Genomic DNA, 24218 nt, shown 5'->3' with positions numbered 1-24218 from the left:
CGTTGCAGTGTTAGGTCAGTGGGGCCACGTTGCAGTGTTAGGTCAGTGGGGTCACGTTGCAGTGTTAGGTCAGTGGGGCCACGTTGCAGTGTTAGGTCAGTGGGGCCACGTTGCAGTGTTAGGTCAGTGGGGTCACGTTGCAGTGTTAGGTCAGTGGGGTCACGTTGCAGTGTTAGGTCAGTGGGGTCACGTTGCAGTGTTAGGTCAGTGGGGCCACGTTGCAGTGTTAGGTCAGTGGGGCCACATTGCAGTGTTAGGTCAGTGGGGTCACGTTGCAGTGTTAGGTCAGTGGGGTCACGTTGCAGTGTTAGGTCAGTGGGGTCACGTTGCAGTGTTAGGTCAGTGGGGCCACGTTGCAGTGTTAGGTCAGTGGGGTCACGTTGCAGTGTTAGGTCAGTGGGGTCACGTTGCAGTGTTAGGTCAGTGGGGTCACGTTGCAGTGTTAGGTCAGTGGGGTCACGTTGCTGTGTTAGGTCAGTGGGGTCACGTTGCAGTGTTAGGTCAGTGGGGTCACGTTGCTGTGTTAGGTCAGTGGGGTCACGTTGCAGTGTTAGGTCAGTGGGGTCACGTTGCAGTGTTAGGTCAGTGGGGTCACGTTGCAGTGTTAGGTCAGTGGGGTCACGTTGCAGTGTTAGGTCAGTGGGGTCACGTTGCTGTGTTAGGTCAGTGGGGTCACGTTGCTGTGTTAGGTCAGTGGGGTCACGTTGCAGTGTTAGGTCAGTGGGGTCACGTTGCTGTGTTAGGTCAGTGGGGTCACGTTGCAGTGTTAGGTCAGTGGGGTCACGTTGCTGTGTTAGGTCAGTGGGGTCACGTTGCTGAGCCCTGGGCACCCCATTCACCTAGATGGGGCCAGAGTGGCAGTGTAGCCCCAGACCTGAGCTCTGTAACTATGGTCTTATGTGACTATGGCAAAATATCCACAAAAGGGAGGAGACAATCCGCACTAGGAGCAGAGGAAGGTGACAGCGACCGCGGGATCAGCGCCAAGGACACTCTCCAGCACAGGCGCTGTCTCCAGCACAGGCGCTGTCTCCAGCACAGGCGCTGTCTCCAGCACAGGCGCTGTCTCCAGCACAGGCGCTGTCTCCAGCACAGGCGCTGTCTGCAGCACAGGCTCTGTCTCCAGCACAGGCTCTGTCTCCAGCACTCGCGCTCTCTCACTCAGGTCCCGGCACGCTGTCACATACAAGGGGCGGGACCGGGGACAGCTGACGTCGTGCACCGCTCTGTGCTCCGTCTCTTCCGGGGGAGCTGGGTGATCCGGCCGGCAGCCTGTGCCCGTAGTGTCCGTGCCTGCAGCAGTGGCCGGAGCAGGAGGAGCGCGCACCGCACAGGTCAGTGACCGGGGAGAGGGCAGCACTGGAGGGAGGAACCTGTGTGTGTGCTGGGGCAACAGCTGCTGACCGAGGGCATCTGTGCATGGACTGAGGGGAGAAGGGGCTGGTGCATGGACTGAGGGGAGAGGGGGCTGGTGCAGGGACTGAGGGGAGAGGGGGCTGGTGCAGGGACTGAGGGGAGAGGGGGCTGGTGCAGGGACTGAGGGGAGAAGGGGCTGGTGCAGGGACTGAAGGGAGAGGGGGCTGGTGCAGGGACTGAGGGGAGAAGGGGCTGGTGCAGGGACTGAGGGGGCTGATGCAGGGACTGAAGGGAGAAGGGGCTGGTGCAGGGACTGAGGGGAGAGGGGGCTGGTGCAGGGACTGAGGGGAGAGGGGGCTGGTGCAGGGACTGAGGGGAGAGGGGGCTGGTGCAGGGACTGAGGGGAGAGGGGGCTGGTGCAGGGACTGAGGGGAGAGGGGGCTGGTGCAGGGACTGAGGGGAGAGGGGGCTGGTGCAGGGACTGAGGGGAGAGGGGGCTGGTGCAGGGACTGAGGGGAGAGGGGGCTGGTGCAGGGACTGAGGGGAGAGGGGGCTGGTGCAGGGACTGAGGGGAGAAGGGGCTGGTGCAGGGACTGAAGGGAGAGGGGGCTGGTGCAGGGACTGAGGGGAGAAGGGGCTGGTGCAGGGACTGAGGGGGCTGATGCAGGGACTGAAGGGAGAAGGGGCTGGTGCAGGGACTGAGGGGAGAGGGGGCTGGTGCAGGGACTGAGGGGAGAGGGGGCTGGTGCAGGGACTGAGGGGAGAGGGGGCTGGTGCAGGGACTGAGGGGAGAGGGGGCTGGTGCAGGGACTGAGGGGAGAGGGGGCTGGTGCAGGGACTGAGGGGAGAGGGGACTGAGGGGAGAGGGGGCTGGTGCAGGGACTGAGGGGAGAGGGGACTGAGGGGAGAGGGGGCTGGTGCAGGGACTGAGGGGAGAGGGGGCTGGTGCAGGGACTGAGGGGAGAGGGGGCTGGTGCAGGGACTGAGGGGAGAGGGGGCTGGTGCAGGGACTGAGGGGAGAGGGGGCTGGTGCAGGGCCTGTGGGCGGCCGGCTCTGTGCCGCCTGGGGTATTGTGTGCTGGAACAATGGCTGGGGGTCGCTCGGGGGGCTGTGTGGTAGGTGACATTGTCCTCCACTCAGGGTGACCTCCCTCCCCGGCCGCGCTGTATAGAAGGGTAGCACGACCCCCGCTATTAGGGGATGTTTCCTCTGCGGTCCGCCCCTCAGTGCCGTCATAAGACCACATCAGTGCTCCGTAGCACTACAGCGCCCAGCACTCCTGGACATGCTGCTAGGAGTTGCAGTCTCACAAGTGCTGAAGCGCTGCAGGTTGGAGACCACTGATGTGACAACTACAAGTCCCAGCATGCTGGCAGCGCCCATTGGCTGTGGCCCGTCCCTGCTGCCGTGCTGTGCGCGGGGGCCGCTGCCCCCATGTCTGTATTTGGACACAGCTGCTCTCCTATGTTGGGATGAATGGACGTTCCGTGTGATGAGTGACATCTCCGGCGACCAATCACATCGCTGCCGCGTAGACCTGTTTAAAAATAGAAGTTTTGCAGTCCCGACGGACCGTCCAATAGGAATCATTCTAACTAGTAAAGGGCGGGGCGAACGTGTTGACGCAGCCCTATGGGACGCAAGCGTAACTGGAGCGGCGCTGTGTAGGTGACTCTCGTTTTGCCCTTGAAGCCGTGACGTCACGCTGTTGCTTAGTAACCAAGTTGGCGGCCTAGGAAGCGCTGCCCTCCTCTGTCACCCTCTAAGGTCACGTGCTTGTTTCTTTCCCGCGCTGGCCGGAGCTACAACAAATAAAGCCGGCTTTTTAACCCATTGATGCCTCTGTAATGCCGGCCGTGACGTCAGCTTGGTGTTCCATAGTGGTATTAGTATAGTAAACCTCGCTCCCCGGCGCCGCTGCTTCCTTTATTATTGCACGAAGTAAACACAACAATTATTTATATCTATAAAGTAACAAAAGTCGCCTGTACCCCAAAGTCGCGTCCACGGGGCGAGAAACCTGACTACGGGACCTAAAACCGTCGCCCGGAGCTGAGGACCCCCGAGTGTGTGCTGTCGGGGTGACAAGTCACCCTTGTTGTCAGGGCATTGTGTGATGGCGCCCCCCAGACACACAGGCCGCCACTGGCAGGAACGCGCCCATAGATTTCAGCAGCGGTCAGGACTTTCCAGGTTATTGTAAGTCTCTTCGTGTGTTTAATACTTTTTCCCATTATTACACACGTTCTGGACGTCTCTGGTGACGTCTTTCCTGTGGGGGTTGGATGGGTTGTTTCTGACATCTGGTGAGAATTTCATGCCAATAGCACCTTTAGAAATAGATTTACCTAGAAAATTGGTGACGTGCTCAATCCTTATTCCACCGGCTGTATGTGCAGTGATGGGAGGGATGTTACCATGGAAATGTCGTCCACCCTCTGCCCCTCGTAACATGAATATTATGGGGCTCAAAAGATGCTTCCGCCACTTTAAAGGGGTCCTCCAGTGAAAACCAGTTATCACCGGTCTGCAGGATCGGTGATAACGTGCTGATCAGTGGGGTTTGACCACTGGGACTCGCTCCGATCAGCAGATTGGGTACCTTTTATCCATGTTATACTAATGAGCGTCAGGATGGCTGTCCGGCCACCGCTCCATTCATCCTCCATGGGGCTGCTGGGGAAAAGGTGAGTGCAACGCTCGGCAGCCCCGCATGGAAAGACTGGCGCACAGGTCACAGCGCCGTGCCTTTCTATTGGGGATAAAAGTTCAGTGTCCTCCCGATAAGTTGGCCGCCCAACAATCAGCGCGCTATTACCTATCTGGTGGGCAGGGGTAACTTGCTTTGACCAGACAACCCCTGGTATTTGAGTTTATCTGGGGACTTTGGCTGCTTCTCAGGTCATGTGGTCATAGATCTGTGCCGCCACATCCCACACAGCGTAATGCAACTCAATGGGGTTGGATTGCGATCTGCAAGGGACCGCGAGAATAAGGCTATGTGCACACGTTGCAGATTTCCTACAGAACTGCAGCTTTTTTTTCCGCGCAGAAACGCCGCAGATCTGCAAGTGATTTACAGTACAATGTAAATCAATGGCAAAAAAACAAATGCTGTGCTAATGGTGCGGAAAAATCCACATGGACAACGCAGCAGATTAAAAAAAGGACCATGTCAGTTTGTGCAGATCTGCTGCATTTTTGCACCCATTCCATAATAGAAATCTGCAGGGGTAAAAAAAAGGAAGAAATCTGCACACAAATCTGCAACGTGTGCACATACCAAGAAAAGGTGCAGATTCTGACCTGAGTTTTCTGCCAAGAAATTCAGAATCTGCACAGAAAATTCCACAGTCAAATCTGCAACGTGTGCAAAGAAGCCAACTGGTTCCCACATAGAGCCATCTTTGCTTTTCTACCTGTTTAACAGCCGAAGACACTGTGTGCCCCAGATGTATTTGCACCACAGAATAAGAGCACACCTGCAAAGGCTGCTGAACAGCTGATCGGGGGTGCCTTGCATCGAACTCCAGCTATCTGTTATTCTAAGCTTAACCCCTTAGTGACCGAGCCAAATTTTTGAAATCTGACCAGTGTCACTTTATGTGGTAATAACTCTGCAACGCTTCAACAAATCCCAGTGATTTTGAGACTGTTTTTTCATGACACATTATACTTTATGATAATGGTAAATTTTGTTCAACATTTTTTGTGTTTATTTATAAAAAATATCAAAAATTTGAGAAAAATGTTAAAAAATTAGCAATTTTCTAAATTTGAATGATTATCCTTTTAATCCAGATAGTCATACAACAGCAAACCATTAATAAATAACATTTCCCACATGTCTGCTTTACATCAGCACCATTTGTAAAATGTTATTTTATTTTGTTAGCATTTTAGGAGGTTTAAAAATGTAGCAGCAATTTTTCATTTTTTCAAAGAAATTTACAAAATTTATTTTTTTAGGGACTTATCCATGTTTGAAGTGACTTTAGGGGTCCCATATATTGGGAAACCCGCAAACGTGATACCATTTTAAAAACAGCACCCCCTGACATATTGAAAACTGCTGTCAGGTAGTTTATTAACCCTTCAGGTGCTTTACAGGAATTAATGCAAAGTGGTATGACAGAAATGAAAATGTGTATTTTTACCACCTAAATGTTGCTAACTTCTAAACAGATTACTATAGCCGGCAGACTCTAAGGCCGCTATTTGGTCATGAATTGCCTTGGCAAACATCAGGACAACAAAATCATGATCTGAGGGCACCAATTGTGACAAAGAAGAAGCCCCCACACTCTGTTAACCATTTATAATGATGTAGTCACTATTGACAGCAGCATCTAAGGGGTTAAACAGATTTAGATGGTGCAAATACTGATCGTGGCTGGTACAGCAAGTTGTCAGCTATAGTGTACAGCCGACAGCTGCTGGATTGTCACCTGTATGGGGATACTATTCTCTTATATCTCAGGTCAGTTAAAAGACGTATTGGCGGTCATTAAGGGGTTAAAGGCCCCTTCACATTAAGCGACGCTGCAGCGATACCGACAACGATCCGGATCGCTGCAGCGTCGCTGTTTGGTCGCTGGAGAGCTGTCACACAGACAGCTCTCCAGCGACCAACGATCCCGAAATCCCCGGGTAACCAGGGTAAACATCGGGTTACTAAGCGCAGGGCCGCGCTTAGTAACCCGATGTTTACCCTGGTTACCAGCGTAAAAGTAAAAAAAAACAAACACTACATACTTACCTACCGCTGTCTGTCCCCGGCGCTCTGCTTCTCTGCACTCCTCCTGTACTGACTGTGAGCACAGCGGCCGGAAAGCAGAGCTGTGACGTCACCGCTCTGCTTTCCGGCTGACCGACGCTCACAGCCAGTACAGGAGGAGTGCAGAGCACAGCGCCGGGGACAGACAGCGGTAGGTAAGTATGTAGTGTTTTTTTTTTTTTTACTTTTATGCTGGTAAGCAGGGTAAACATCGGGTTACTAAGCGCGACCCTGCGCTTAGTTACCCGATGTTTACCCTGGTTACCAGCGAAGACATCGCTGAATCGGTGTCACACGCCGATCCAGCGATGTCAGCGGGAGAGCCAGCGACCAAAGAAAGGTCTGGCCCTCTAGCCCCGACCAACGACATCACAGCAGGATTCTGATCGCTGCTGTGTGTCAAACTAAACGATATCGCTAGCGAGGATGCTGCAACGTCACGGATTGCTAGCGATATCGTTTAGTGTGAAGGTACCTTAAGGGTATGTGCACACGATCAGTAAACCCTGCAGGTTGGACACTGCATACTTATGCAGCGTCAAACCTGCAGCGTCCAGATGTTACAGCATGGTGAATGGGATTCCTAGAAACATCATGTCCACTATGCGTGCACAGACTCCCGTGGCTTATCTGCGGAGACGGACATGCGGCACGTCTCTCCAGACTGCAGCATGTCCATTTCATGCACATTACATCAATAGAATGTATTGGGCGCGGTGATTCCGCACGGTTCAGTGAACACATGTTGATACATCCATGTACCGCTTGCAGCACATAAATATGGCACTGGTGCCAGCCTCATCGCCAGCTTGTAGATATGAGTAGTACAATATTGTGTAGTGTGCACCTGAGTGTGTTCGGTCGTGGCCGTGCGGGTATTTTAGACATGACTTAACTGTGTCCAGATATACGGTATGATGTCTGCTCTGCACAGGGCATAGTCATACATGAGGGCAGATGGTGACCTGTCCCTGATAAGGTAATGGCACTGATAGCATAACCCCAATGAGCCATACTGTAATCGGAAAGGAAAAGTGAGAGCGCTCCAAGCCGAGGCCACGAGATAAAGAGACTGTTGTTAGGCCTCTTTCACATTTCTGTCGGTACGGGGCCGTCGCAAACCGTCGGCCCGACGTACCGATGGACGTTGTGCAAATAGTGCACAATGTGGGCAGCGGATGCAATTTTCAGACGCATCCGCTGCCCATTATGAGTTCCGGGGAGGAGGGGACGGAGTTCCGGCCGCGCATGCGCAGTTGGAAATGGCGGTTCCGATGGACGAAAAACGTTACATTGAACGTTTTTTCGTCACAACGGGCTGCAAAATCACGACGCATCCGTTGCATGACACATGCGACATGTGGCCATACGTCGCAATGCGTCACTAATGCAAATCTATGGTGAAAAAACGCATCCTGCGGGAAACTTTGCAGGATGCGTTTTTTTTCTCCAAAACGACGCATTGCGACGTTGGCCAAACGACGGAAGCGTGAAAGAGGCATTACTCAGTATCGGGAGCTGCAGGGTTCCACAGCAGCAAATACAACTAAGGCCACGTTCACGCCTTCAGTATTTGGTCAGTATTTTACCTCAGTATTTGTAACTGAAAACCAGGAGTAGAACAATCAGAGGAAAAGTGTCATAGAAACACATCACCACTGTATTATCACCCACTCCTGGTTTAGTCTTTATAAATACTGAGGTAAAATACTGATCGTGTGAACGTGGCCTTAAAGGGGTTTTCTTGTGTCATCCACAAGGAGGTAATGCTGTAGAATAAAGTAACCTATAGCGTTTTATTCGCCGCTTTCTCACGTGGTCCCTGCCGCTAACTGTGGTGATTGCGATGTCAGCATGTAGGGCTCATGACAGTGGAGACCTGTGTTGGGGCTCATTCAGACGTCAGTATTTTCCATGTATGAGACAAATGTTTCTCCTTTCTGGCAATCTGTGAAAATCGCACCGTGCCTGGATGTCACTCAGATCAAAATCAGACATGTCCCTAGCACCATCAAATATCATAGGTACGAGTACTATCTGTGAAAATCACTGCTGGCACGCGTACCAGAAAATCGGATGTGTGTATGAGCCCATAGAGCTCATTCAGATATCTGTACAGATCGAACCCGAAATGCATGGAGTGGCCGTGGGTCCCCCGGACCTGAGTGTGACCCTCATAGATATATACGAAGATGTCCTGTTCGGGTCAGGAGGGCCGTGGCCAGTGCGTGCTTTAGCGGACCGTGCCAGGGACGTCTGAATGAACCTAGGCTCAGCGGTCACTAGCATTTAATGCACATTATCACTAGATAGTACAGAGAATAAGGGTGAGTTCACACAGGGCGTTTTTGCTGCGTTTTTTTTTTAATTCTAACCTTCAGCTGCTTTTTACAGTACCAGCAAAGCCCTATGAGATTTCAGAAATCTCATGCTCACACATTGGTTTTTTTGTGTGATCAGTATTTTGTGCTTTGCTTCGTTTTTTGGACATAGGGCATGTCACTTCTTTCAGCGTTTTTGCTGCGTTTTTTCACCCATTGACTTGAATGAGTGTTGAAAAAAATGCAGAATAACGCAGGTATCATTATTTGCTGCTGAAAATCCAAGGACATTAGCATGGACAAAGAGAAAAAAAACGCACCAAAACCTGCGTTTTTGACTCAACTTCTTTCCTGCCGAGAAGATAAGGTTTTGCTGCAGAAAAAAAAGCAGCAAAAACGCCTTTTGTGAACTTACCCTAATGGGGCCAACGGCAGATGAAGAGGGATCCTGCTCCTTTAATGAGGTTGTCCAGGACCTAACAAGTGATGACGTTTCTCGTCCACTTTAATGGGAGATAAAGTGCAAACACTAAGCAACGCAATGTCCGGGGCTGCTGTGTTCTGCCCCATGGATCACCTATATCTGCTGCTGGAGCAAATTTCAACTGATTGGTGGGGTTGTTGGGTGTTGGAAGTCAGTGATCCTCTATTGGTGACCTGTCCTGGTGATGGGTTAGGTCCCAGACAATCTCTTTATGTCTATGTTCATACCTGCATTAGTCATTGAGGCCACGTTCACACAATCAGTATTTGTAAGCCAAAACCAGGAGTGGGTGATAAATGCAGAATGAGCAAGTTTTGTTTGTAAAATGGACACATTTCAGTCATCTATCTGCTGGGGCGAGAAGGAAAATTTGGATAAAAAAAAAAAAATCTGTGTGCAGGACCCCATAGACTGTAGTAGGCATTTATTAGAACATGTGTATGTGACTTGGTGCTGAGCGCAGGATGAAGAATACCTGGTCAGATTCTGGATTGGTCCCTGCAGGATGAGAGCTGTAAAACATTCACATCAGGACTTGTAATGTTCCTTTGTAAAAAAATAAAAATTTCTCCTCTATCCATAGAGCTGTGGAGCTCTATGAATGGGAATTTGAACCATGCTCAAATGCAGTGGAGGCGCACTCTGCTCCTTTTATTTCTATGGGACTGCCGAGTGATGCTCTCAGCTTCTTCCTTCAGTCCCATAGTCAATGAAGGTCACCTCTGCTCCATTCAGGATGGGTCTGCAGAGCCTTGTTCTCAGGATCTTTAGGGGTGCAATCGCTGGCATCAATCAGCAAGTTATCGCCCATCCTGCTGGTTGTCAGGTGGTGGAGTTAGTTTGGGCTCTGCGGGGAGACGATACAATACTCCATTATTAGCAAAGGGCCTAGGTAAATATTATGAGGGCTTAGGAGGACCGAGAAGGTATATCTTAGGGATACTACCACCCCTCTGTCTTGTTGAAGGCGAACCTATCAGTATGTCTTTTGAGTGTGGGAGGAAACCCACAGAGAGAACAAACAAACTCCTTGCAGATGTTGTCCTTGGTGGGATTTGAACTCAGGACCCCAGGTCTGCAAAGCAACAGTGCTAACCACTGAGCCACCATACTGCCCCAATCTTAAAAGGGGATCTGTCATCAGATTTTTGCAGTTCTCTGAGGGCACATGATGGCGGCGCTGAAACACTGGTTTCAGCGATATGTCGCTTTGTAGTGCTGTTTCAATATGAGTGTTTTATCAGCAGGAGATTATTGCTACCGGACTAACTACCTGTGCGCCCCCTTCTCTGATAAGTAGCTTGTTGTTAATATACAATGTACTCAGAAAGCTGTGGTGGGGGCAGCTCTTGAGCGCTGCTACATCTACTAACTCTGTGTCACAACTGCTGCACCTAGTAACCAAAGTGACACATTGCTGGAATCAGGGTCTCTCCTCCTATGTTATGTCGCTCACAGATGAGGCAGCAAATGCCTAGTGACAGATTCCGATGAGGGAACATAACGCAGTAAAGGCCGGGGCCGATGGCAGAGCTGTTGGTTAAAGTTATGTGCAATATTAAAAAGAAAAAATAGTGTGTGTAATATATGGCATGGCCACTTGTTATCCAGAGCCGATTCGGTAGTTGCCTTCATTGGTTATAATGTCATATCTATGAAGGTATATACTTATCTGTGAGATTTCTTAAGGTACCGTCACATTTAGCGACGCTGCAGCGATCTAGACAACGATGCCGATCGCTGCAGCGTTGCTGGAGAGCTGTCACACAGACAGCTCTCCAGCGACCAACTATGCGAAGTCCCCTGGTAACCAGGGAAAACATCGGGTTACTAAGCGCAGGGCCGCGCTTAGTAACCCGATGTTTACCCTGGTTACCAGCGTAAACGTAAAAAAAACAAACACTACATACTTACATTCCGGTGTCTGTCCCCCGGCGCTGTGCTTCTCTGCACTGACTGAGCGCCAGCCGGAAAGCACAGCGGTGACGTCACCGCTGTGCTCTGCTTTACGGCCGGCCGGCGCTGACAGTGCAGGGAAGCACAGCGCCGGGGGACAGACAGCGGAAGGTAAGTATGTAGTGTTTGTTTGTTTTTTTACGTTTACGCTAGTAACCAGGGTAAACATCAAGTTACTAAGCGCGGCCCTGCGCTTAGTAACCCGATGTTTACCCTGGTTACCAGTGAAGACATCGCTGAATCGGCGTCACACACGCTGATTCAGCGATGTCTGCGGGAGATCCAGTGACGAAATAAAGTTCTGGCCTTTCTGCAGCGACCAACGATGTCACAGCAGGATCCAGATCGCTGCTGCCTGTCAAACTCAACGATATCGCTAGCCAGGATGCTGCAACGTCACGGATCGCTAGCGATATCGTTCAGTGTGACGGTACCTTTAGGACTCTCCCCTTCTGTGATATGAAGAAGAGCTGCCTTGTCTTATCTCAAAAAATGTGCTACTTCCCAGGAAGCTGTAGATGGATCACCTTCTCCTTAGGTCACGGAATCACAATGTAGGGGCTTGTTCACACTGTGCGATCTGCGGTGCTAAACGTCCTCCGATCGGTTACTTATTTGCCAATTGGTGGACATTTATTAGCCTGTCTGAGGACTTGTCACCTGGTAAAAGCAAAAACTGGACACATACCGTATTTTAACTTATTTCCACTGCTCGTTTTTAATGTTAACCGAGTGTGAGAGGCTGGCAGAATTGTCTGGGGGTGCGTCTTTAGGTGGTTGTGTGTTATTTAATAATTGTTATCCCTCAGCACCACACCCTTGATGAAGAACCATACAAAGTAGCCCTAAATATAAAAGGCCCAAATCTCTGGAACCATATAGCAGATTTAAGGGAAAAAACCCTCTGGGGTTCTCGGGGGCGCAGCGGGAATAGAGCAACCATTGACCTGGTGATACTTTTGACCTGCTTTCTATGTTGCGCTCAGAACAATACATAAGGCTGGTCTCACATTAGCGTTCGGCTGGGCATGTGGAATAGGCGGAGCTCAAGGGAGGAAGTACGCAGCCATCCGCAGCCCAGCCAAACGCTAATGTGAAACCAGCCCAATGGATTGTCCTGTGCTCACAGGCTGTTCCTTTTCTTGCCAGCATATGTTCTCCTTACACAGGATAATAGTTTTCCGTTCCAAGTGGAAAAAAAGGCAACACTACTATTCTGGGTAGTTACATAGTTAGCAAGGCTGAATAAAGACATTTGTCCATCCAGTTCAGCCTACTGTATATTCCGGCAGCATAAATCCCCAGATCTACGTCCTTTTAAAGAACCTATTAACTGTAAGATACAATATTGTTCTGCTCCAGGAAGACATCCAGGCCTCTCTTGAACCGCTTGACTGAGTTCGCCATCACCACCTCCTCAGCCAAGGAATTCCAGATTCTCACTGCCCTAACAGTAAAGAATCCTCTTCTATGTTGGTGGAAAAATCTTCTCTTCTCCAGACGCAGAGAATGCCCCCTTGTGCCCGTCACCTTCCTTGGTATAAACAGATCCTCTGAGAGATATTTGTCTTGTCTCCTTATATACTTAAACTTGGTTATTAGATCGCCCCTCGGTCGTCTTTTTTTCTAGACTAAATAATCCTAATTTTGCTTATCTCTCTGGGTCCTGTAGTTCCCCCATTCGCTTTATTAACCCCTTTACCCCCAAGGGTGGTTTGCACGTTAATGACCGGGCCAATTTTTACAATTCTGACCACTGTCCCTTTGTGAGGTTATAACTCTGGAACGCTTCAACGGATCCCAGTGATTCTGACATTGTTTTCTCGTGACATATTGTACTTCATGACAATGGTAAAAACTCTTTGATAGTACCTGCGTTTATTTGTGAAAAAACGGAAATTTGGCGAAAATTATGAAAATTTCGCAATTTTCCAACTTTGAATTTTTATGCAATTAAATCACAGAGATATGTCACACAAAATACTTAATAAGTAACATTTCCCACATGTCTACTTTACATTAGCACAATTTTGGAACCAAAATTTGTTTTTGTTAGGGAGTTATAAGGGTTAAAAGTTGACCAGCAATTTCTCATTTCTACAACACCATTTTTTTTTAGGGACCACATCTCATTTGAAGTCATTTTGAGGGGTCTATATGATAGAAAATACCCAAGTGTGACACCATTCTAAAAACTACACCCCTCAAGGTGCTCAAAACCATATTCAAGAAGTTTATTAACCCTTCTGGTGCTTCACAGGAATTTTTTGAATGTTTAAATAAAAATGAACATTTAACTTTTTTTCACAAAAAATTTAATTCAGCTCCAATTTGTTTAATTTTGCCAAGGGTAACAGGAGAAAATAGACCCCAAACATTGTTGTACAATTTGTCCTGAGCACGACAATACCCCACATGTGGGGGTAAACCACTGTTTGGGCGCATGGCACAGCTGGGAAGCGAAGGAGCGCCATTTGACTTTTCAATTCAAAATTGACTGGAATTGAGATGGGACGCCATGTTTCGTTTGGAGAGCCCCTGATGTGCCTAAACATTGAAACCCCCCACAAGTGACACCATTTTGGAAAGTAGACCCCTTAAGGAACTTATCTAGATGTGTGGTGAGCACTTTGACCCACCAAGTGCTTCACAGAAGTTTATAATGTAGAACCATAAAAATAAAAAATCATATTTTTTCACAAAAATTAACTTTCCGCCCCCAATTTTTTATTTTCCCAAGGGTAAGAGAAGAAATTGGACCCCAAAAGTTGTTGTACAATTTGTCCTGAGTACGCTGATACCCCATATGTGGGGGTAAACCACTGTTTGGGCGGATGGGAGAGCTCGGAAGGGAAGGAGCGCCGTTTGACTTTTCAAAGCAAAATTGACAGGAATTGAGATGGGACGCCATGTTGCGTTTGGAGAGCCACTGATGTGCCTAAACATTGAAACCCCCCACAAGTGACACCATTTTGGAAAGTAGACCCCCTAAGGAGCTTATCTAGAGGTGTGGTGAGCACTTTGACCCACCAAGTGCTTCACAGAAGTTTATAATGCAGAGCCGTAAAAATAAAACAAAACATTTTTCCCACAAAAATTATTTTTTTAGCCCCCAGTTTTGTATTTTCCCGAGGGTAACAGGAGAAAGTGGACCCCAAAATTTGTTGCCCAATTTGTCCTGAGTGCGATGATACACCATATGTGGGGGGAACCACTGTTTGGGCGCATGGGAGGGTTCGGAAGGGAAGGAGTGCCATTTGAATGCAGACTTAGATGGATTGGTCTGCAGGTGTCACATTGCGTTTGCAGAGCCCCTAATGTACCTAAACAGTAGAAATCCCCCACAAGTGACCCCATATTGGAAACTAGACCCCCATGGAACTTATCTATATGTGTTGTGAGAACTTTGAACCCCCAAGTGTTTCACTACAGTTTATAACGCAGAGCCGTGAAAATAAAAAATCTTTTTTTTTCCCACAAAAATTATTTTTTAGCCCCCAGTTTTGTATTTTCCCAAGGGTAACAGGAGAAATTGGACCCCAAAAGTTGTTGTCCAATTTGTCCCGAGTACGCTGATACCCCATATGTTGGGGTAAACCCCTGTTTGGGCACACGGGAGAGCTCGGAAGGGAAGAAGCACTGTTTTACTTTTTCAACGCACAATTGGCTGGAATTGAGATCGGACGCCATGTCGCGTTTGGAGAGCCCCTGATGTGCCTAAACAGTGGAAAACCCCCAAATATTACTGAAACCCTAATCCAAACACACCCCTAACCCTAATCCCAACAGTAACCCTAACCACACCTCTAACCCTGACACACACCTAACCCTAATCCCAACCCTATTCCCAACTGTAAATGTAATCTAAACACTAACCGTAACTTTAGCCCCAACCCTAACTGTAGCCTTAACCCTAGCCCCAACCCTAACTTTAGCCCCAACCCTAACTGTAGCCTTAACCCTAGCCCTAACCCTAGCCCTAATGGAAAAATGGAAATAAATACATTTTTTTTAATTTTTCCCTAACTAAGGGGGTGATGAAGGGGGGTTTGATTTACTTTTATAGCGGGTTTTTTAGCGGATTTTTATGATTGGCAGCCGTCACACACTGAAAGACACTTTTTATTGCAAAAAATATTTTTTGCGTTACCACATTTTGAGAGCTATAATTTTTCCATATTTTGGTTCACAGAGTCATGTGAGGTCTTGTTTTTTGCGGGACGAGTTGACGTTTTTATTGGTAAAATTTTCGGGCACGTTACATTTTTTGATCGCTTTTTATTCCGATTTTTGCGAGGCAGAATGACCAAAAACCAGCTATTCATGAATTTCTTTTGGGGGAGGCATTTATACCGTTCCGCGTTTGGTAAAATTGATAAATCCGTTTTATTCTTCGGGTCAGTACGATTACAGCGACACCTCATTTATATCATTTTTTTATGTTTTGGCGCTTTTATACGATAAAAACTATTTTATAGAAAAAATAATTATTTTGCATCGCTTTATTCTCAGGACTATAACTTTTTTTTTTTTTTGCTGATGATGCTGTATGGCGGCTCGTTTTTTGCGGGACAAGATGACGCTTTCAGCGGTATCATGGTTATTTATATCTGTCTTTTTGATCGCGTGTTATTCCACTTTTTGTTCGGCGGTATGATAATAAAGCGTTGTTTTTTGCCTCGTTTTTTTTTTTTTTCTTACGGCGTTTACTGAAGGGGTTAACTAGTGGGCCAGTTTTATAGGTCGGGCCATTACGGACGCGGCGATACTAAATATGTGTACTTTTATTGTTTTTTTTTTTATTTAGATAAAGAAATGTATTTAGGGGAATAATATATATATTTTTTTTTCATTATTTAGGAATATTTTTTTTAATTTTTTTTACACATTTTGAAATTTTTTTTTAACTTTTTTACATTGTCCCAGGGGGGGACATCACAGATCAGTGATCTGACAGTGTGCATAGCACTCTGTCAGATCACTGATCTGACATGCAGCGCTGCAGCCTTCACAGTGCCTGCTCTGAGCAGGCTCTGTGAAGCCACCTCCCTCCCTGCAGGACCCGGATCCGTGGCCATCTTGGATCCGGGGCTGGAGGAAGCAGGGAGGGAGGTAAGACCCTCGCAGCAACGCGATCACATCGCGTTGCTGCGGGGGGCTCAGGGAAGCCCGCAGGGAGCCCCCTCCCTGCGGGAAGCTTCCCTATACCGCCGGCACATTGCGATCATCTTTGATCGCGGTGTGCCAGGGGTTAATGTGCCGGGGGCAGTCCGTGACCGCTCCTGGCACATAGTGCCGGATGTCAGCTGCGATAAACAGCTGACACCCGGCCGCGATCGGCGGCGCTACCCCCGTGAACGCCGCCGATCGCGCTGGACGTACTATCCCGTCCGTGGTCATGGGGGCCCACCCCACCTCGACGGGATAGTACGTCCCATGTCAGAAAGGGGTTAATTTTGTTGCCCTCCTTTGTACTTGCTCTAGTTCCATTATATCCTTCCTGGGCACCGGTGCCCAAAACTGGACACAGTACTCCATGTGCGGTCTAACTAGGGATTTGTACAGAGGCAGTATAATGCTCTCATCCTGTGTATCCAGACCTCTTTTATTGCACCCCATGATCCTGTTTGCCTTGGCAGCCGCTGCCTGGCACTGGCTGCTCCAGATAAGTTTATCATTAACTAGGATCCCCAAGTCCTTCTCCATGTCAGATTTACCCAGTGGTTTCCCATTCAGTGTGTAATGGTGATATTGATTCCTTCTTCCCATGTGTATAAGTTTACATTTATCATTATTGAACCTCATCTGCCACCTTTCAGCCCAAGTTTCCAACTTATCCAGATCCATCTGTAGCAGAATACTATCTTCTCTTGTATTAACTGCTTTACATAGTTTTGTATCATCTGCAAATATCGATATTTTACTGTGTAAACCTTCTACCAGATCATTAATGAATATGTTGAAGAGAACAGGTCCCAATACTGACCCCTGCGGTACCCCACTGGTCACAGCGACCCAGTTAGAGACTATACCATTTATAACCACCCTCTGCTTTCTATCACTAAGCCAGTTACTAACCCATTTACACACATTTTCCCCCAGACCAAGCATTCTCATTTTGTGTACCAACCTCTTGTGCGGCATGGTATCAAACGCTTTGGAAAAATCTAGATATACCACGTCCAATGACTCACCGTGGTCCAGCCTATAGCTTACCTCTTCATAAAAACTGATTAGATTGGTTTGACAGGAGCGATTTCTCATAAACCCATGCTGATATGGAGTTAAACAGTTATTCTCATTGATAATATAATTGATAATTGGTTCCATGTGCAGGACCTCCTGCACCTGTTTGCTATGAATGAGCGCCAAAAACATGACTTGTCCGAAGTTCAGCGGCCCATGTGAACGTAGCTTTAAACCTTGTTCAGACGTCCATGAAGCACAGTGTGAGTAGGGACGGTGATGCACAGATTGGATGCAGGTCTCCTGATATATGCTGATGAGTCTCACATTCTGGTTAGGACACCTACTGCCGGTCTGTGCACCCTGCTCTGAGCTTGGACTGTGATACATGGATGTCTGAACTTGACCTTGGGTCGGGTCACGCATCTGACAATCATAGTCCAATGTACGGACTGGCTGTGGGTTTCATGACTCAAACTTGACAACCTCATAGGAGACTGTTGGGGTCAGGTCAGTCAGTGAAGAGATCCTGTATAAGGGGAGTAGAGCGAGAGCTGTCGGCCATCAGCTATTTCAGGACTATGGGATCTTTGGGCCTGATTCGTGGTCAGCAATGTATGGACTGGTCGTGGGTGTCCCATGTCTGGGTCAGTGGGGATCTGCAGGGAGGTCCGTACTCGGCCTGTGAATGTCCAATGTGTGAAGCCGGTCTTGTGTTCTGTCTCGTTAACTTAAGGCGTCAGGCACCTCAAAAACGTAAGCCTGTATGTTCACCGGCTTCTCTAAATGTCCTCAGTCAGTTCTGTCTCCTTAGTAAAATGAATGGTTATAGTCCATCACTTACAACTTCGTGGAGAAAATGGAAAAATGTGGATGTGAAACACAAAAAAAGTAAGGAAAACGTTTGTCCATCTACATAGAAGCAGCTTTTAGTAGAAGCCAAGGTCATGAGGGCCTGAGGGCCTATCGCCATGATTGTCCCACCTTGAGATACAAGGTGTTCATGTGCTTCATTTTCTCTATGACCATCTTCATGTTTTGTGCCGGGATTAGTCACCCATTTTTCTTTTAGTTTTCAACTTTTTGTCGTGTGTTTCCCACTTTACTGACAGTAGGGATTGTAAGCCCCCTCAGGTCTGGTAGAAGGCCACAATCTGTTGTGTGCTGGGTTTATTTTAGTGGTGGACATGTGACAAGGGACATTGTCATGATGTCATTGGGTTCACATGACGCTCGGACGCTGGTTGCTGCGGAGTGACAGCTGCAGAGTCTATGCTTGGCATGAAGATCAGGGACGAGATCTCATCCCGGGCACCTGTCTCTGTTGTTGTCCCCTGATGTTAGATTTTAGTCAGTTTTTTTTTTTCTTTTCCATGTACAAGAAAAGCTGACATTCATGATTTTGGTAAGCATTACTTCAGTTTGGTACACAATCAATTTTTTTTTTTTGTTGCAAAAAACCTTCCCCCATCAGACCACACTCGTATGACATCCAAGTGCAATCCGATATTCCCCCCCCCTTCTTTTTTTTTTTTTCACGGACTTATAGACTTGAATTTTTGATTAGTGAGTAAAATAAGCGTATTGGAGACAACCCCCACCAGCATGAAAATAAAAGCCAACCTAGAGTGTGCTGTGATTTTGATAAAAGCGACAATAGCAAAAACAGCTTGTATAAAATGAATAAAAATAACCAGTTTATTTTTTTTTCATTTGAATGTTTTTTTTTATTTTAAGAAAACCTCCCTGTCCCCCCAGCTGCAGTTAAATAAATTTTGCTTTACTATAGAGTCTCCTCCGCAGCTCCTTGTGTCTGCTATTGTCTGCAGCGCTGATGTCACATGGCAGCACTGCCGCCAATAACGGAGCTCAGCAGCTCTGTCACCAGCTGCTCAGAGCCAATGGGCTCACCGTTTGGCCACAGGGCTGTAGGTGCTATAGACACTAGGAGCAACAGTCGAGACTTGCAGTGGACCTGGAGAGGGTGAGTAACACACAATTAAGGCCGGCTTCACACGTCCTGGTGATTTCTGTAGAGGAAAAACCAGTACTGGTGAACTCTGTGGTCTGTGTACGTATGTGACGTCGGTGTATTCATGTGTTACATCCATGTGCCGTGCATGTGACATATATCGCGCCAGGGAAGAAGTGGTACAGTTCGCGCTGATCCCAGGCACCGACGGCAACTGGTTGCAACTCTCACCATTGTCTCCTGCTAGCACTAAGATCAGTGCGACCAGGAAACCATGATGGGAGGTGTATTCAGCCACCGCTGTGTACCTCCTGTGTAAAATAAATAATAAAAATAAAAAATGTAATGAGCTCCCATGCAGTTTTGATAACCAGCAGAGGGAAAACCCATGGCTGGGGACTGATGTTAATAACCTGGGACAAGGGACAATACGCCATAAGGTTCCCAGGCTATTAATAACGGCTCACAGCTGTTTGCTTAGCCTTTCCTGGGGTATTTGTGTGGGACCCTAGAAAAAAAAATGACATAGGGTCCTCCTATAAATTGAAACCAGCAAAGGCTAAACACAGCTGTGGAATGATATCAATAGCCTGGGAAGGGTTCAAAGATATTGCTCCCCTCCCCTTCCCCCCTCCAGGCTACCAAATCAGCCCTCAGGCGTCCCAGAAATGTCACATCCATAAGATGGGCCAAAACTGGTACTTAGCCTTGCTTTTCCCACTTGCCTTGTGGTGGTGGCAAGTGGTGTAATAGCATTGGGGGCTTGATGTCACCTTTGTATTGTCAGGTGACATCAAGCCCAGGGGTTCGTAATGGAGAGGTGTCTATAAGATGCCGCCATTGCTAACCCCATAATCATATCTACTATATAATTGTCTAAGGGTCACTTCCGTCTGTCTGTTCTTCTGTCTGTCCTTCTTTCTGTCACGGATATTCATTGGTCGCGGCCTCTGTCTGTCATGGAAATCCAAGTCGCTGATTGGTCGCGGCAAAACAGCCACAACCAATCAGCGACGGGCACAGTCCGGAAGAAAATGGCCGCTCCTTCCTCCCCGCAGTCAGTGCCCGCTCCGTACTCCCCTCCGGTCAGCGCTCACACAGGGTTAATGGCAGCGTTGACCGTAGTGTAACGCACTCGGTTAACGCTGCTATTAACCCTGTGTGACCAACTTTTTACTATTGATGCTGCCTATGCAGCATGAATAGTAAAAAGATCTAATGTTTAAAAATAATAATAATAAAAAAAAATAGTTATATACTCACCTTCCGGCGCCTTTCCCGGTCCACACGACGCCCCGGTTGACCGCTCCATGCATTGCGGTCTCACGAGATGCACTCTTCAGACCGGAGCGCGCGAGGAGCGTTAGTAACCGCTTCGATCCAAGGGGCCACCGGAGGGCGAGTATATAACTATTTTTTTTATTTTAATTCTTTTTTTTAATGGGGATATGGTGCCCACATTGCTATAGACTGTGTGGGCTGCGCAATATACACCGTGGGCTGCGCAATATACACCGTGGGCTGCGCAATATACACCGTGGGCTGCGCAATATACACCGTGGGCTGCGCCATGTACTGCGTGGGCTGCGCAATACACTACGCATACATATTCTAGAATACCCAATGCGTTAGAATCGGGCCACCATCTAGTTGTAAATAAACACACAGCCAGAATAGTCCTTTTATTTGAAATAATACAAAACACCATGTTTAACACATGTATTTAAAAATAGAAAAAAAGTTTTACTCCCCTTGCGCCCATTCCATCAAAGCCCTCTTCTGTAGAAAAATAAAAATTTAAACCACCATATCCCTCACCTGTCCGACATACTATCCCACGCTGCAATTCATTTCGGCGATAACTGCTTTGCAACCTGGACAGTGCCAAGATATGACCGTCCAGGCTGAAGAGCAGGATACATTGAGATGCTGTGAGTGTATATTCAGTGATGGGTGGTGACATCATAGGTCACTGATGGTCATTGAAGCTGCTTTCCCACTCTTCACTGTGAGCGGCGCGATGAACTGCGGTGATCTCGAGATCACTGCGAACACCTAATTTTTTTCATTGTGCTTGCGGTGATCTCCTGATATTGGTAGCCTGAGTGGGGAGAGGGGGCAATATCTCTAACCCCTTCCCAGGCTATTAATATCAACCCACAGCTGTCTGTTTAGCCTTTGCTGGTTTAAATTTATAGGGGAGCCTCACACCATTTCTTTCTTTCTAGGGTCCCCTGTAAAATTCACCAGGACAGGCTAAATAAATAGCTGTGAGCTATTATTTATAGCCTGGGAACTTTATGGGGTAGCTGTGGGCTTTGCCTCTGCTGGTTATCAAAATTGCATTGGAGCCCACACACTTTTTTTTTTTAATTGAATTTATTTTGCACAGGAGATACACAGAGGGGCTGCATACAACTCTCATCATTATTTCCTGGTCGCACTGATCTCAGCACAAGCAGGAGACAATGATGAGAGCTGCCTACAGGAGCCGCTGGTACCCGGGGTCAGCGCAAACTATCCCGCTTGTGCCCAGGTGCTGGTACGTGTCACGCTGATGACACACGGATGTTATCAGTGTGCAGCATGTATTTTGTTCGTGCTGTGCCAAAAAAACGTTTTGCTTTAAGAAAAGAATGAAAAAATGCCACACAAAAACTTTGGGGTAAAAAAAGCTGCATTATGATTCTTGTGAATTCCCTTTTTTTTTTTTTTTTAACACCTCTCAAGTATTTGTCCTTGACAGCACCGCTTTCTTCATGCTTACATAACTGTGCCTTTTGATGGCAGAAATAAGTGTATCCGCACTTGCTCTCTGGTGTCACCCTCCTTACAGATGTGCAGCCTTTGACATTTTGTTGCTTATATTTATTTTTGTCTACTTTTGCCCAGTCTTCCTGTGTCAGTCGTGCTTTGTGTTGTTTCATACATGGTTGGTAATGGTGAATCCATCAGTCAGAACATTGGGGTACGATATGACTAATTTCGAGTGACCAATTTTTGAGCCATTTCCTCGACAGCTGAGGACCCGATCCCTAAAGAAGCAATGTAAAAACTTTTTATTTATTTATTTTTTCTCCATAGAAACCTAAAAGCTCTTGAATAAGATCCATCAGCATGGCGAGCCTCCTGAGATCACTGGCTACCGGCTGCACAAGTCCCCTGTTCAATGGCGTCATATCTGTGAAGGTGCAGACTGCCAAGACACCATGTCTACGGATGTTTCGCACCCACCAGGTCCTCTGGTGCCAACAGCCCGTCAAACCAGGTAAGTGCTGCCCTCTTCTGACTTGTAGAAGAATCACCGTAATAATGGACTTGACTTGTCTCCACTTTTTTTTCCCCCTTTAAACTGTTCAGGTCCAGACTTTATTTTGCTTTTACGTTCTCCCCTAATTCTAACTGCCCTAACTTTTATTTTTCTGTTGACATGGCGATGGGCTTTTTTTTTTTTTTGCAGGAGTTGTATTTTTGAATAACTCCATTCACGCTGTAATATAATGTACTGAAAAACGGGGGAAAGCAATGCAGTGAAGGAAAAAAAAAAAGGTGCAAATCTGCCATCAATTATTATTTATTTTATTTTTTTTTTACGGTGTATATTATATGGTTAAGAAAACATAACATGATTGCTCATGTTTATACTCACAGAGATTCTAACGTCTTATAGTTTTTGTTTTAATTTTATAGTTACGGTAGCTTCATATAAACTTTGCTAAAATATATATATATATATTCTCTAAGGGTCACTTCCGTCTGTCTGTCTTTCTGTATGTCCTTCTGTCACGGATATTCATTTGTCGCGGCCTCTGTCTGTCATGGAATTCAAGTCGCTGATTGGTCGTGGTAAAACGCCCACGACCGTTGCCACGACCAATCAGCGACAGCCACAGTCCGGCGGAAATATGGCCGCTCTTTCCTCCCCGCAGTCAGTGCCCACTTCATACTCCCCTCCAGTCAGCCCTCACACAGGGTTAATGCCAGCGTTAATGGACCGCGTTATGCCGCGGTGTAACGCACTCCGGTTACGCAGCTATTAACCCTGTGTGACCAACTTTTTACTATTGATGATGCGTATGCAGCATCAATAGTAAAAAGATCTAATGTTATAAATAATAATAATAAAAAAACCCGTTATTCTTACCCTCCGACGTGTCGTCCTGTCCTCGGCACTGCAAGCGGCAGGTTCCGGTGCTAAGGATGCTATGGGAAAAGGACCTGCCATGACGTCACGGTCATGTGACTGCGATGTCATCACAGGTCCTGCGCTCATACCAATGCTGGGACCGGAAGCTGCCGCGTGCACCGCACACAGGCGACAGGACTACAAGGGGCCTTCGGAGGGTGAGTATATGTTTATTTTTTAGCCTGTTACATACTTGGCTGTGCAATCTACTACGTGTCTGTGCTGTATACTACGTGGCTGGGCAACATACTACATGGGCTGGGCAATATACTACGTGGCTCTGTGCTGTATACTACGTGGCTCTGTGCTGTATACTACGTGGACATGCATATTCTAGAATACCTGATGCGTTAGAATCGGGCCACCATCTAGTGTATGTGTATATTTGATACACTGACGATTTCGCCAGATTTCCCACCTACAAAGAATGGAGAGGTCTGTAATTTTCATCGTAAGTACATTTCAACTGTGATAGATGGAATCTAAAACTAAAAACTAGAAAATCACATTGTATGATTTTTTTTTTTTTTTTTAATAATTAAATTTATTTTTTTTGCATGAAATAAGCATTTGATCAGCTACCAACCAGTTGGAATTCTGGCTCTCACAGACCTGTTAATTTTTCTTTAAGAAGCCCTCCTACTCTGCACTCATTACCTGTATAACAGACACCTGTCCACACAATCAATCACACCTCAGCGTCTCCACGATGGCCAAGACCAAAGAGATGTCTAAGGACACCGGGGACAAAATTGTAGACCTGTACAAGGCTGGGATGGGCTGCAGGACAATAGGCAAGCAGCTTGGTGAGAAGGCAGCAACTCTTGGCAAAATTATTAGAAAATGGAAGAAACACAAGATGACTGTCAATCTTCCTCAATCTGGGGCTCCATGTAAGATCTCGACTCGTTGGGTAAAGCTGATTCAGAGAAAGGTCAGGAATTGTCCCAAAACTACATGGGAGGACCTGGTCAATGAC

General features: G+C 47.3%; 1 protein-coding gene across 1 annotated transcript in view; it reads left to right on the top strand.

The window, feature by feature from the left end:
- The first annotated feature begins 971 nt into the window (after positions 1 to 971).
- NNT (nicotinamide nucleotide transhydrogenase) overlaps positions 972 to 24218 on the top strand; it is a 137461-nt gene continuing 114214 nt past the window's right edge. Inside the window, exons 1-2 of the mRNA XM_069748680.1 lie at positions 972 to 1334; positions 22138 to 22321. Coding sequence (XP_069604781.1) covers positions 22171 to 22321 — 151 coding nt within the window. The 5' untranslated portion in view covers positions 972 to 1334; positions 22138 to 22170. The remainder of the gene's footprint in view (positions 1335 to 22137; positions 22322 to 24218) is intronic.

The sequence above is a fragment of the Ranitomeya imitator genome, chromosome 1 (genome assembly GCF_032444005.1).
Source record: "Ranitomeya imitator isolate aRanImi1 chromosome 1, aRanImi1.pri, whole genome shotgun sequence".
NCBI lineage: Eukaryota > Metazoa > Chordata > Amphibia > Anura > Dendrobatidae > Ranitomeya > Ranitomeya imitator.
The sequence above is the reverse complement of the archived record's forward strand: the minus strand, read 5'-3'. Positions and strand labels throughout refer to the sequence as shown.